Below are 15,882 nucleotides of genomic sequence, written 5' to 3' on the forward strand. Positions count from 1 at the left end.
TTATATGTAAATATTAATTAAATAAAATTATATAATACTAATTAAATTAAGACTAATTTGATGTAAATACAGAAATTGATGAATAATACTAACTAAACTAAGGTTAATTTCATATAGAAGATTGAATATCATAGTTGAACTATAAATTTAAATAAAAAGAACTAAAAAAAAAAAATTAAAAAGAAACTTACTTTAACTGGGATATATAACTATGCATAGTTAAGTATAGTTGTAATTTAAATTTAAATTTTATATATTCTTTTTAAGAGAAAGAGATAAATAGATATTATTTGGTGTGTGGCTTAGTAGGAGATTAGTTTAGAAAAATTAAGATCTCAAACTATTAGAGGAGATTAGTCATCATTGATGATTTATCACATTTGTAGCATTTTTTTTTTTTGAAACATTTTAGGGTTTCAGTTGGTTTAAATTTTTATTGGTCTCCTATTTTGGAAGCCTTGTTATAAATGAAAAAGAAAAATACTAAACATACTACAAAATGTTCACAATATAATGTGATAATGACTATAATTAATGAATTTCAACAACTTAATTTATTTGTGTTTGAATTACATTTTTATGTGATTGGTGACATGTCAGTTAAACCTATAATAAAATTTGTGATATCTTTAGCATTACTCTTTAAAAAAAAAGTACCAATTATTTAAAAAATGTAATATTTATATAAAATTTTGGGCCTTTTAAGGAGGGAGATAGGGCTTTTTTTAGTAGGGAATATATATATTGTTGTTGTTGTGGGGCCTTGGGCCTTAGGCCTCGGGCTGGCCCTGCCTAAGTGAAGTCATGAGTTTGACACGTGTCATTGCTGCAGCAAGAGAAACCTACCCATATCTCATCCCATACTTGGTCTTCTTCAATTTCTCTACTTTATCTTTAGGCAACCCAATACTTGCAATATCTATGACATAAAGAATTAGAATAGAGACAATTTCTTCTGTCATGAGCATAACATCTCTGATAGGCCAATGCACTCTTAAGTAGAGAATTCTAGAGGCAACTGGAGAGATCCCACCTGAGAGATTGGACCCAAGTTGTTGAAGGCAATTGAGACTTCAAGGATTGCAGTTGTTGTGTTCTCCAAAAACTATGCTACTTCAGACTGGTGCCTTGATGAGTTGGTGAAGATTGTGGAATGCAAAAGGCTTTTAAATCAAAGGGTGTTGCCTATTTTCTATGATGTGTCTTAATCCGAGGTGCTAGAACATAAGGGAATTCTTGCGGAGGCGCTCCTATATGGGCCTATAGACAAGATAAACAATTGGAAAGATGCATTGATAGAGGCCGCAAACTTGGCACGCTTGCATTTGGAAGCATATCAGTAATATTATATTACATAAACTCTTGTTTATGCATATATAATATATATTTTAATTGAATTTCATATTAGATGACTAGTTTTGTATAATTTATTGTGCACAATACATAATTGGCATTTATCATTCTCTGTTTTTCCAATTACCAAATTGTCAAAAGGACATCACAGGAAGTGTCTCTCTAAATTGGGTGCGAGCAGCACCAAACCCTAGACTTCTGTAGAACTTACATTCCCCTTGGTGTGTAGGAATTGTTAGTAGTACAAGGAAAAGCTTTTTTTATCTTAAAGAGAAGTCTGTAAAATTGATCAAGCCATGAAAGCAAAACACAAGGTGCATTTTTTGCAGTTCATAAGACTCAACATTTTTTTTTTGGAGAGAGTTTCAACTTATGGCGTCCACTTCTAATGATAGCTCTTTATCATCAGACCAAGACACCAATCAATTTTTGGTGTAGGCGGAGATTGAACCCCAGATCTTTTATACAACCATCAGAGACTTTATCAGTTGAGCTAACTGGAACCCACCATAAGACTCAACATCATTCCATGTAACATTCCAGATTCCACAATATACAGTTAAAAACTTAAAATAATTTTTCTTTTTGACTTAGGCTAGGTTTTTTTTTTTTTTTTTTTTCCTTTTCTTTATCCTTCTTTAAAAAATCAAACTAGTTGAGCTAACTCGCGGAGTACCTTGGAAGGGGATATATTTGGCACAAATGTTTTTGGTTGTTGATGTTCCAATCCAAATAAGTTGATAATGATGATAGTATGTGGTCGGTCACTACAAAGGCAAATTTGGACAAATTACAAGATCTTTCAATTATTCTGTGTAAAAATAAAATTATATCTTGAGAATATTGATAGCACGACAAGTTCTTTTAGTCATAAATAAGTGCTTTTGAATTTTCAAGATTTTCATAAGTCCTTTTTTAAAAAAAAAATTTGATAAGATTCATAAGTACTTTATTCAAATCAAATAATTACATGAGTTGCAATAAATTTCTTGCAAGTCTAGTAAGAAAATGATTTAATTCACCTTAAACCAATGGGTAACAATTATATGTATTAGGGTTAAAAAAGAAATACTACTCATTGAGCGGCTCAGTTCTAATTGGGTCTTAAACAAGCTCAGAAGTATCATTTTCATATGAGGATTGGAAATCTTGGGCTCTAAGATTTGATTCCCAACTTCGACACGGAAGACATCATTTCCCCGGCCAAAATGGCCCAATACCACGAAATTTTGAAATATTTGGTAAAAAAACACTGTTTCGGAACTATATAGGAGAATACCACTTTATATGGAACTCGAGTTTCTTAAACTCGAGTTCCAAGGAGTTTTGCCACCGTGGCGCCGCTGAGGTGGAATTGGGCCATTAAAAAATGCTTTTTTTTTTTTTTTTTTTCTAAGGAACTCGAGTTTAATAAACTCGAGTTCCTTATAACTTTTTTTTCTAAGGTACTCGAGCCTGGTGAGCTCGAGTACCTTGTAAGGAACTCGAGTTTAATAAACTCGAGTTCCTTATAACTTTTTTTTCTAAAATACTCGAGCCTGGTGAGCTCGAGTACCTTGTAAGGAACTCGAGTTTAATAAACTCGAGTTCCTTATAAATTTTTTTTTTTTTTTTTTGGTTGTTGGGATTATTGACAAATAAACATAAACATAAAAATAAGTAGCTTTTTTTTTTTATGTTTTATTTATTTAAATAGAAGCATTGTAAAATATAGAGATTTTAATTTCAAAATATGAATTTAATTTCTACATTAAGTAAAACTGTTCATTGTTTTCTCATAAAATTTTTCCCCATGAGCGCTCCGGCTTGGGCCTGTCGGCCCAAGCCTCCGCTCCATGGACTAAGCCTCCAAAAATCTCCCATTAAAAACCACACAATATTATTCGAGTCGGGTCGGGTCGTCAACATGAATCAAATGATACCCTTAAAGTGTGGATGAAATGTTTTATAATGCTTAAATTTATAAAAGATACTAGTGAAAGTTCCATGCGTTGCATGGCTTTAATCCTAAATTTTCTTTATATATTTTTTTGAGAAATTATAACTAAATGAGTTATTATTACATAATTTTAGAATTATTTTCTAACTATATATAAGACAACTGATGATTATGTACATTCAACTTTTACAAATCTAAAGATTAACTGTTCATTAGTTTTGACTAAGTTTATATGAAATCATTGTGTCATTTTTTTCCCTGCTATTCTTTGTTGCTACATATGATTCTTGTGCTTTGGTTGGACAATGTCCTCTGCTTTGTAATGTAGGAAACACCTTAGGAAGTGAAATGCCTCCAGTTAGATATGTTGATGTTTCCAATATTTGTGTAATTTGAAATGTTAAACACATAACACTTATCACCCAAATTAGATTTATTGTACATTACTTGTAGCAAAAATTAATAAATTCAATACATACAGACTCATCCAAACCACACAGACCAACCACTCTTTCACAAAAAAACCATATGGCTCCTAAAGTAAGGACTTGCCACGTGAATACACAGATATGCAACCCTTTGTAATGCACCGTTTTCAAGGATGCAGAGCATCCCTATAAAGTTTATGCATCAATTTTGGGGGTGAGCTGTCCACCATTACTACACTGATGTTCGTAATGCTGCATGTGCTGCTCAACAATTTGGTACGTTCTTTGGTTTTCCATTGAGCTTACACGATTTTCTTCATTCAACGATTTCGAATTTTTCAACAAATTCAGATGATCAATACATTAGTACACAGTTTTCCATTTAATTTTCACGATTTTGTACATTTAACGAATTCAAACTTTTCAACAAATTCAGACTATCTGTACATCTAATTTACACAATTTTATTTTGTACTTTCAAGATTTTATACAATCAACGAAATCAAATTCGAACGATCTGTACATCTAAATTTTGTTTTTTACAAATTCGAATGATCTGTACATCTAATGTACACAATAACTAAATGAATTTTCACGATTTTGTACTTTCAACGAAATCAAATTTCTCAACAAGTCCAGAATATTTGTACATCTATACATCTATTCAAATCTGCTTACTACATTCATAAAATTTGTTTTCTGCATTAATTAAAACTATTCATTGTTTTCTCATAAAAATTGTTCACTGTTTTCTACATAAACTATTTCTAGGATTTTGCATAAAATTATTTTCTATTCAGCATTATTTAAAAAATTGTTCACTCTCTTTTCTGCATAAATTGTTCATTGTTTTCTCATAAAACACCTAGTGAAATCATCGAATCTATTTTTCTGCATTGATAAAATCTGTTTCTACATTAATATAATTTGCTCTCTGCACATCATGTTTACTACATATTCAAATTTGCTTACTGCATTCATAAAATCTTTTTGAGGGGGAGAGAGTACAAAAGTCTTTTTGAGGGAGAGGAAAGGCTATTACAAAAGGCTTTCTAAAACATTTCATCCACACTTTAAGGGTATCATTTGATTCATGTTGACGACTTGACCAGACTCGAATAATATTGTGTGATTTTTAATGGGAGATTTTTGGAGGCTTAGTCCATGGAGCGGAGGCTTGGGCCGACAGGCCCAAGCCGGAGTGCTCATGGACAAGCCTCTTGGGGGTCCGGGGGCAACGCCCCCGGGAAAAGTTTTATGAGAAAACAATGAACAGTTTTACTTAATGTAGAAATTAAATTCATATTTTGAAATTAAAATCTCTATATTTTACAATGCTTCTATTTAAATAAATAAAAACATAAAAAAAAAAAAAAAAGCTACTTATTTTTATGTTTATGTTTATTTTTCAATAATCCCAACAACCAAAAAAAAAAAAAAAAAAAGTTATAAGGAACTCGAGTTTATTAAACTCGAGTTCCTTACAAGGTACTCGAGCTCACCAGGCTCGAGTATTTTAGAAAAAAAAGTTATAAGGAACTCGAGTTTATTAAACTCGAGTTCCTTACAAGGTACTCGAGCTCACCAGGCTCGAGTACCTTAGAAAAAAAAGTTATAAGGAACTCGAGTTTATTAAACTCGAGTTCCTTAGAAAAAAAAAAAAAAAAAAAGCATTTTTTAATGGCCCAATTCCACCTCAGCGGCGCCACGGTGGCAAAACTCCTTGGAACTCGAGTTTAAGAAACTCGAGTTCCATAAAAAGTGGTATTCTCCTATATAGTTCCGAAACAGTGTTTTTTTACCAAATATTTCAAAATTTCGTGGTATTGGGCCATTTTGGCCTCATTTCCCCTCATACGTGGCTGTAGTTGTGGCCCAAAGTGAGTGGAGTTGGTTTCTGTGGTACTGTGTTTTGTGGGTGAATACTTTCCTTTCCATGAGGTGCATTGGTTGGAATTGCTAAGGCATTTGCAAAGCCTCAATAGTTCGCTCCCTTAGGGCACTTCTTAAGAGACAGACCTCCAAGTATTGTTTTTAAGTGAGACTGGTGAAGAAACGATGGAAAGGGTCATGAAAGCCATAGGTTTTGCAGAAAAGATTGTTTTAGGCAGTGCTGGTAGATCAGGGGGAATTTGAATGATGTGGAAAATGACTTCGGAGTAGATGTAGCTGATTTTAATAAAAATGTTGTGGCTGTCAAGATTAATGATGGTGCATGTCAACGGGCATTGATTGGGTTTTATGGTCTTCTTGGGAGAACTTGGGAGCTATGTTATTAGTTATAGAGGAGCCTGGATTTGCCTAGGGGATTTCAATCTAGTAATAGATGATCAAGAAAAAGATAGAGGTAGGAGAGCTAGAACTTCAACGCCAAATTTTCTCAAGGAACTGATGTTTGACCTGGGGGCCAACGGTAGTCTTTCACATGGACTGATAAGAGATGGGGTAAAAGTTGCATTAGACAAAGGTTATGGACAGAGGCATTGGTGGCATAAGTTGAAGAGGCATTTTCCCAAAAGCTACTATTTACCACCTTGGTGCTGTTAACTCAGATCATTGTCCTTTGTTGTTAGATAATATTCCAAATAATTTTTGTGCTCCAAGACCTCTTAGATTTGAAGCAACCTGGGTGAGGGATTTGAGAAGCTTTGTGGTGATAAATCAAGCTTGGTCTAGCGAATTCAAAGGATGAGATGCCTTTAAACTGTGCGGGAAACAAGAAGTAACCTGTGATGCATTAAAGAAGTGGAATACAGAGGTGTTTGGTTTCAGTAATATCAAAATTGCTAGGTTGACTGAGAAAATCAGAAAAATCCAAACGAAAGAGACCAGAAACTGGAGATTGAAAGCTCAGTACAAAGATGAGTTGAAAGAGTGGTTGCTTAAAGTGTCTTTAAGCAACCGCTCATTTTGTAGTTACTCATTCAAAGTGTACGTGTTTACATGTGAATGTATCTTTTTGTAGTTACTCTTTCTCCTGGGTTAAGAGAGAACTTAATTTTGTAGCACATTATCTTGCAAAGTGTACATGGGATATTAACAGTGTACTATGCTATAGGAACTCCTTCCTCCCAGATGAAGTTTGTGATGCTTGGAGGAAAGACTGTTTGTTTGTTTCTTCTGTTTAATAGAAGTTGGTTTTAGCAACAAAAAATAAAGTTGTGTTTGTTTCGGTGGTAAAGGAAATCAGGAAAACATTTTATACCCTTGAGGGTGTTTGGGTGCGCAAGGAAAATTGGGTCAAACGGAAAATCATTTTCGTTGACCGTAAAATATGCCCTCTGACCCTGTAAAACCATTTCTGTTTGTATTTTACTTTCAAATCAATTCTGCCCCAGGAAAACAGAAGAGAGAGAGAAACAGCAAGGAAGAGAGATTGCACACCAGCACCAGCTCGTCGCACCCCAGCACCAGTGAGATCGCACACTAGCACCGGCTCGTCGCACCCTAACACCGACGAGATCGCACACCACCATGAGCTCCGATCCACATCCAAGCTACCCAGAGAAATATAACCCAATCCCCATTTCGACAAACCCACACCCACCTTGCCCGATCCACACCCACCCGATCTCGCGCTGCCTAAAGCACTACCGAGATCGCACCCCAGCATCGGCAAGATCGCACCCATGACCCACCCATGCCCGATCTCTCTCTTTCTCGATCTACCTCTCCCTTTCCCTCACTTGTCGATCACTCTCTCTTCCTCCTCCTCTCTGTTTGACCGAGTTTTTGAATTGTGGAAATGTTTTGTTCTAATTTTTGTTTGGTTTTGTTTTGATTTTTGTTTTTTTTAAGTTTATATATTGAAATTTTCTATTATAAAATTTGTTTGGTAGCTGAGAAAATGTGAGAAACTAGTAGGAAAATAGCATTTTTAGAATGCAACCAAACACATGAAAATATTTTCTAGAACAATTTTCATAAAGCAGCCAAACACTTGAAAATATTTTCCTTTCCCAAAAATATTTAACAATTGAAAATATTTTACACTCGGAAGATATTTTACATTCAACCAAATGCAGCCTAAATAAATAAAAGTGGGCCTCAAGAATCTTTGGCCGCTGGTGTGATGCAGTCGTGTGATCAGAGCAGTTTTTTAAACACCCCTACATCACTTACCAAAAAACAAAAAGAGAAAGAAAAAACAAAAACAAAAACAAAAACAAAAATACAAGGAAAAGCAAGTTTCTTTGTTTTGCAAGGAATTGGCCGAGCTGATTGTTTTCATCTTCATTGGAAGGTGTCGAAGGACCTTGGGTTCTCCGACGAGACAACTTCAAGGTCCTTCGACGAGACAACCTCGTACCACGACTCCCAGAACCTCCTCCATTATCCCGCCTAGATGACCTCATACCACAACTCCTAGATCCTCCTTCATTATTCCGCTGTGGGGGACCAACTCCAACTCTAAGCCCTTCAAACCATTTCTCCAAAGTTTGAAGAAGAGACTCTGCCAACTGGACCCTCTGCAAGGATATATGATCTTAGAACCCAACTTCACAAATTGCAAACATGGAATCCACAAAAGATAAAAGAGCAAGAACACACCGAAGAGACCTTTTGGTTTGATTGGGTATAAACAACTTGTTTTAGAGATTCAATCATCAACATGCACTCATCAAAAAGATCAGCCCCAATCTGCATGAAGAGAACTATAAGGAATGCACCAAAAGTGGAAAGCACTTGGTGAATGCAAAACATACCGGGCCGGTCCATGGAACATTTGGAGCTTGCTTCGGCCTTTCAAGTTGCATACATCTGATAGATCCATCTTGATTCTTCACTTGGCATGACCATGGAGGAAACTGAGGGTACCTCTCCAGGAAAGAACCACTAGGGTCTTCAACATGACTAAAGGGTTGAGAAGCAGTCCTTTCAAGCAACGAACCTTCATAATTAGAACTATGCCCTTCAGAATGAACAGCCAAAGTTTCCCCATTAACTTCAAAATTCACACCTGTTCCCTTTCCAGTTTCAAATAGCTGCCCCAAATTCTGACCACTGTTAGAAGGTGGTACTGCAATAGAGTAGATCTTAGGACCCTTGGTGTATGATCTCACAACACCTACACTACAGTGAACCTTGATGCAATCATCTTTGAGGTAGTCAGATGTCTCTAGATCAGTTCTTTTGCAAAATCGTTCATAACCCCTACAACATCCAACAAACTAAACCATTATACCACATTTGCCACTTGATTACATTAAATGAGAAATGGAGCCAAGGTATACAATTGAAAATGATTACATGTAGGTCATAAGTATAACATGATAGCATAAAAACATTACGCCCACAAGATGCAGGTATCACGCCTAAAAAGTCCGTTGCAGGTATCACGCCTAATCAACAAGATTTTGTTATCACAACACAATATATGGTGAACTAATTAGATGTCACAAATATTACATCTTGCTTCTATTAATCTCTTCAATAGCTCAAAATGAAACCATACACAATAAATAAACATTAACGCCACTACATTTTCAAAGTATTCATCTATGAAATTATATATATCTAGCCAAAGAATTACATATAAGAGAGTTCAAAACTCCTTACAAGTACTCAAAAAGAGTTCATGAATTAGAAAAACACCATCTGTCTGGTTCCATCTAATTCTAATGCGATATGGAATAATAAGATTATTCTACTGATCTCAATTTAATCTCATGGATATGTTTGTTGTAACATTGTTTGTTGCTAAGCTCTCTAGAAATTTATGAGTCTAACAATAGATGCTTGTTGCCTCATATTTTATACATCATTTGTACCTATCGAAAAATATATGATGTAGGACAACCTAGGCTTTCCACCTAGATTAGTCCTACCGTAGACCTTAGGCTTCCCGCCTAAGGTGTTTGGAATCACCACCAAACAAACACAATACACTCTCTAAAAATAATCTCAATAATAATAATAGTCTGTAAAATACAAAAGAAATCATCTTGAGCTTTATAAACAGCTTCCACGAATCACAATGATAAGGATAAACTCTCTTAAACAAATCCTCAACAATCTAAAATACTAATATGATAATCCTAACAATCTCAAATGCTAATCCAATACTAAAGATAAACCCAAATAAGGATAACGTAAATGATAAAGATAATCTCCACAGATGTGCTATCATGTGGTGTCCACCCCAATATATTTTATACATTATTTGGCTTTCTTATGTCATATAGCTAGGAGGCGGGAAAGAGTTCATGTAGCAGACCCCCACTAGTCGAGAAAGTTACTCATCCAGCAAGCTAACATTATATGGAATAAAGGCTTTATTGATTAAAGTAATACACACAAATTTTGAACAGTTTTTGCCAGAAAATTACGTCTTTACATAAACAAGAAGGGGTTCTCATATTAACAATCCTAGCTCAGCTCTAAAATTCAAGCCCAGAAAACCATTACCTATCAAATTCAACAAGCATACCACCACCCACTTGTACATATCAACCTCTTTCAAAACTTCCAGTTCTACAACAACCACAAAAAAAAGAAGTGCCACTTACTATTACTTCAAAAATTCCTAATCTTGCCATTGGTTTCTGTCCACAATTCGTGCAATTGCTCTTATACTGAATCAAATTATTATTAACTATAACAATAAAAACGGTAACATTGTGCGTAATTGTGTTTTGTACAGGGCTAGCATCATATAAGCAATTACCCCGTGTCTTATACTAAAGAAACTTTGTAAATGGTATGCGTTTAATTTTAAAAAATAAACATGATAATTTTTCATGAGTCATTAATAAGTCATTCAAAGTGAAGTAACAGATGCAAGCATGACCGCATGGGGGTACTATTTTCAAACAAACATCATCCAACAAAGAACCCTTTTAAAGAGAACTTATATACAATACTTTATGTGTAGTCATACAGTACATTAGATTTTCCAATTGAATAGGAGTCCAAATCTTCTCTCTCACTTTTCCTCTTCCACTCTATACTCCACAAATAAAAATATATCACATGTTCACCAAATTAATTAAATACTATCATTATTGACTTATTAATAATAACATTATTAATTAATGGTAGTATTTAATTAATTGGGTGAACATGTGATAAGTTTTTATTGATAAAATATAGAGTAGAACAGGAAAAGTGTGACAAAAGATTTGCACTCATTGAATAGCATTGTCCACTAAAGCACAAACAATTCTATCTTTTGATTCTTTTCCCATTACCATATAATTCAAAATAATCATAATTTAACTCAGGAAAAAGTTAGTGATTTCATTTTAAGAAAGTTAGGAAAAAAAAAAATTAATACTTTCTCAGCTTTTTCAATATCCATATAATTTCAAAATAATTATCTGTTTGAATTTAATTATGGGAAAAGTTAGCGAACCATTAAGTAATTAATTTTTCCACAGATTTTTCAAGTTTTCCACAGACCCATTTCAAAAAAACCCAAATTTAGAAAGAATAATCGATTACCACGTTTGACCGCGCTTTCTGAACGTGTAAGGCCTACTATCGAACTGGGTACGATCCTTATGCCTCTCTTTCCCACTCTGATCCAAAAGCTCCAGTTCAAAAAGCGCTCTCACATCAGTGCCTTCGCTCGCCAAACCTATATACAGCGAAACATACGTAGCATTGTCCTGCACATTATTGCCGTCCGGGTAAAAATAAATTGCCCAAGAGTACCCGCCGGCGGTGAAAGTATCGGACGCCACGCAGTTTCCGATCCCCATACCTTTCGAGAGCGAGTACCCTGAGATGTTGAACAGGTGGGACCCATTCACCGTCTCGGTCATCGACGTCGATGTCGTCGTCGGAGTCGGAGTTGGAGTCGACCCAGACAAAGAAGATGAAGAAGAAGAAAACATCCGCTGAGAATTAGGAGAGACAATTCGTCGCATTTATAGCAAGGATCTGGGTAGAGATAAAAATTACGATGTTTGGTTGGTGAGAAAATCTAGTATTTGGTCAATTGTCGGAGAGAGAAATGGTTGAACGATGACTTTGAACTGTGGGATTGACCAGAGAAATGGTGGAACTCAGTAGAAGAAGAAAGAAAGAAAAAGAAAGAACGAACAAAAAGAAAGAAAAAAAATGCTGTTGGTAGTGGAGTGGGCATGAACAAGAAAGAAAGAAAGAAAGAAGCAGAGAAAAAGTTAAAAAAAAAAAAAAAAAAAAAAAAAGGCCGGTGGAACTCACTAGAAGAAGAAAGGAAGAAAAAGGAAAAGATAAAAAGTGGTTGACACTGTTAAATGGAAAAGATAAAAAGTGGTTGATACTGTTATTTAACAGTGTCATTCTACTTTTTTTTTTTTTTTTTTTATTTTTTTTATCATTATCACTCATTATTTATAATTTAAAAAGATAAAATTGTGTTTTCAGTTTTCATCATCTAAACTCAAAATTTTGAGTTTTTAAATGATGAAAATAAACATCTAAAATCAAGTCAAATACTATATCATTCATGGGACCCATAAATTTTGGATGATGGATCATAAAAACTGAAAGATATTCCTCAGTTTTTGGACTATCCAAACAAGCTCAGGTGGCCAAAATGTTTTTTTTTTCACTGTGCATTTTCACTGTAAATTTTTTTCACTGTTTTTTATTTTTATTTTTTTAGCATAAAAACATATTTTTTATTTTATTTTATATACTTACTTTTAATATATTTTCTAATTTTTTGATGTGTTTTATATATCAGATTTTTTTCCTTCCAAATCTATAAAATATATATATATATATATATTTGATGTATTTTTGCATTTCCTTTTCCTTGAAGCCATATATTTTTTCAATCTAAATTTTGCTACAAATTATGGTATCTATTATTACGAACATACGAGGTATCCATTCTCTTTGTTGTGGATCTTTGAGTTCATTCCACCTATGAGGTGGGCCTTTGATATTTTCGACAAATGCAAGAATTTGAATCATGATTAAGAATTAAGAATTATCTTTTAAAAAATTATATTTTTAATCCAAATAATAAAATATTTATTTTAGAGTTCTTTTATTTTGATTTTAGAAATATAACGACTTTGATCATCTTTCTTTTAAATCTCTTAAAGCAAGGAAACACCTTTATTTTTTCCTTTTCATTTTTTTTAGTTCTTTGACAATGAATTCAAAATATGAAAGTTGTTTTTGGATCAAAATTTGTATATGAAATCCAAATTGGTTATGCGTTCTTTAACTCATGTTCAAAATAAAATAAACTAAACTAAACTAATTTTGAAATTCTAATACTCATATCAATAATATTCGTTTACAACCCTACAAGTATTATTCATTACCATATGTTTGTATTAACATAAGTATATTTCATCTCAAACCACATATATTATTCCAAGGTAATTTAAAATTTTTAATACTCGTATCAACAATATTCAGTAACAAACCCTACAAGTATTATTCATTTTCCTAGGTTTGTATGAATAATATATTTCTTTTCAAACCAAATGTATTGTGCCAAGGTTTTCATGTTGCTCTCTCTTTTAATACTTGTATCAACAATATTCTTTTACAACGTTTTAAATGACTAAAGTGAGGTGTATAACTTTTCTTATTTATAAGACATCCACAAAAATCCTAGAACGATATTGGAAATTTGGAAGTGAATGTGATATCTCTAAAGAGCAAGGACTGCAAATTTCCAATAACAATGAATTTTACAAAATGTCATAATATCCATCAGTACATCATCAAATTAATTACCCTTCGTTTTGTAAGTATCTAATACAGAATCATATTCATCCTCCATGTGGCCAATAATATACCAATGTCTCCATTAGAATTTACCCAAAAAAAAAAAAAGGCCATCAGATTCCTTGTGATTAAAGCCTCAACAATTAGATGTCACATGTTTCTAGCTAAAAGAAAAAGTAAAAGGAAAAACAAACAAACAAATTGGAAGATAAGAAGCCTAACAAGAATATCACATAGACAAATATCAAGACCCATCAGGAATATAAGGGAGGAGCTCTAACTAGATAACCAAATTTGCATGGAAGATAGACAGTGTAAAGTGCTGGGATGTGCTAGTAGTGTTAGGCTGCTTCCTACTACACTAGGCCTAAGTTTTCTTCTGGATAAGGGAGTTGGGACCGGTCCAACTACAACTCAAGTTGGTCCGGCTTGTGCGCAAACTAAGCCTGGTTTGCCAGGAACGTGCTTGCGGTAGGTAGAGCTGTTTCAGGCAAGTTGTGACAGACAGACATAATAATAAAATAAATAAAATATCTGACTACTTAGTAGGAAATGACCAAATCATCCCCAAACACAATCATAGTAATAATAATCACTTTTACAAAAAGAAAAGAACAGAATGAAAGGGAACAAATAGGAATATGTATGGGTTAATTAAAAGATGAAGAAATCAACTAAAATCTGGTCCGTAGGAGCAAAACCAGAGAGGAAAAAATATTCCTTCTCTATGCAATTAATCTCTTAGAAAAAAGTCCTGCCGTGGAGATTAACTACCCTGAGAGAAACGGACCTGAATGGTTCACGCACAGAGGCTCCTTTTGGTTTTAACAGAGAGCAGGATTTCGTGAGGGAGAGAGGGAATCAATCTACCGATGCATGCCTGCTGTTCTAATTCTCACTTTTTTTTTTTCCTTTTTGGTTGTTTTCTTTCTTTCTTTCCCACTTGTTTCTTTTCTATTTTTTGGTATCTCTTTTCAAATTCCTATTTCTTAGTTATATCCCGTTGTTGCTCTGTTTTTTGTTCACGGCAAGATCCTCTTTTTATAGTGCCTGCCGTGACCGGATTTTATTGTTTTAGGCTTTAACCTCCTTTGTCTGGTTTGGGTGTACTGGCCGACCACCACTGGTCCGTCTATGTGCCACCCCCTTGTCACGAGACAAAAAAGGGTATTTTGTTTGTTTGTCTGCCGTGACACCCTTTCCTGCTACGATCTGAGTTCTTTCTCTCTCCCTATCCCTCATGGCATGCACCTAGTGGTTCCAACTCAGCTTGCTTCTTTTGGGTAGTAAGTCATCCCAGCAGGACACTTCCCCAAAAGAACCTGAGTCGGAACCTCAAAAATAGATTTTTCCCCTCCCCACCACCAAACCATGTCCTCTGAATCTCTGACCCCCGACCTCACCATGCCCTGTATTGGCTGGGTACAAGCTGGTGGTGCCTGGGCCTTGTGTATGCCTTCCTTCCATATGTGTCCAAAATCTGCCTACTGCTCATTCGTCTGCCGTGGTCTGAAGGCTTGCTTGCACAGCCTACCGTTCGTCTTCTTTGACCTTTTATGTGGGTTGCTTTTCGATTTCCCGCTCCTCTTAGGAGCTAGGCCTTATTTGATAATGGGCCTTATATTTCTTTGGCCCACTTCTTGATTGCCCTAATTTTCTGCCATATTATTCTGTTATTCCTGCTGTAATGACTCAATCCTGCTGTAATGACTCAATCCTGCTAGGCCTTTTTAGGCCAGCCGTTTACTCTTTCCCCCAGTGGCTTGGTATGGCCATTAGTTTTTCTACTTTAGGCTCCTGTGTCCCTTTTGTCTTTCTCTTGAGCATCCTTGGCCCACTTGCTTTCTTTAAGATTCCTTGACCCTTTTACTAACTCTGCATTCCCATGGGTTTTTACTAACTTCATTGGACTTCCCTGACCCAATTACCTTATTCTCATCCTTGGGGTTCATGGGCCTGCCATTAACCCCTTACTTTCTTTGTTTGCATTACTTTGGACCTGCGGCGGTCCTTTCTCACTTTCTAAATCATATACTACTCATGGGTATGTTATTTCTCTCTTTCTGAGCTTCTTTAAGCCCATTTGCCTCTTCAAGGCCCATTTGTTTATTTCATGGGCCTGTGATCCATTATTCCTGCCGCTTGGGCCTAATGGTTTTGCCATCTGCTTACCAATTCTTTGCTGCTCTTGTCGTTGGGTTTTTCTTCTTTCTATTTGGATTCTCACAAATGACCCTCAACAGACAGTAAAAAGCAATAATGAAAATAACATATAAGCCCTTTAAGCTGATCTAAAAGAGAAAACAAAAAATTACTAAAAAAAAAAGAATCTAAGATTAACACAAAATTAGAGAGAGGACATCATTTTTTCAGGTCTAACTGAAGTGACCCAACTCAACATGATCAACCCAATCTTTTATTTTAAAAAGACTTATCACTACAGGAAACTCCAAGAAAGAATGCAGAAATCAACAATTAGGTGGA

The 15,882-nt window shown here is 34.8% G+C and overlaps 1 protein-coding gene across 3 annotated transcripts; it reads right to left on the reverse strand.

The window, feature by feature from the left end:
- Window positions 1-7,648: 7,648 nt before the first annotated feature.
- Window positions 7,649-11,840, reverse strand: LOC115959062. 3 transcript variants are annotated; one of them, XM_031077362.1, is made up of 4 exons: window positions 11,167-11,840; window positions 8,427-8,874; window positions 8,272-8,361; window positions 7,649-8,189 (listed from the first exon to the last, which is right to left on the reverse strand). In XM_031077362.1, the coding sequence occupies exons 1-4, from the start codon at window positions 11,589-11,591 to the stop codon at window positions 7,839-7,841; spliced, it is 1,314 nt and encodes a 437-aa protein (XP_030933222.1). In that variant the 5' UTR covers window positions 11,592-11,840; the 3' UTR covers window positions 7,649-7,838. The 3 variants fall into 3 exon arrangements, with proteins under 3 accessions (XP_030933222.1, XP_030933223.1, XP_030933221.1); XM_031077363.1 differs by having other exon boundaries at window positions 8,281-8,361; window positions 11,164-11,840; XM_031077361.1 differs by having other exon boundaries at window positions 11,164-11,840.
- Between the last annotated feature and the right edge of the window lie 4,042 nt (window positions 11,841-15,882).

This window comes from Quercus lobata, chromosome 9, assembly GCF_001633185.2.
Source record: "Quercus lobata isolate SW786 chromosome 9, ValleyOak3.0 Primary Assembly, whole genome shotgun sequence".
Taxonomy (NCBI): domain Eukaryota; kingdom Viridiplantae; phylum Streptophyta; class Magnoliopsida; order Fagales; family Fagaceae; genus Quercus; species Quercus lobata.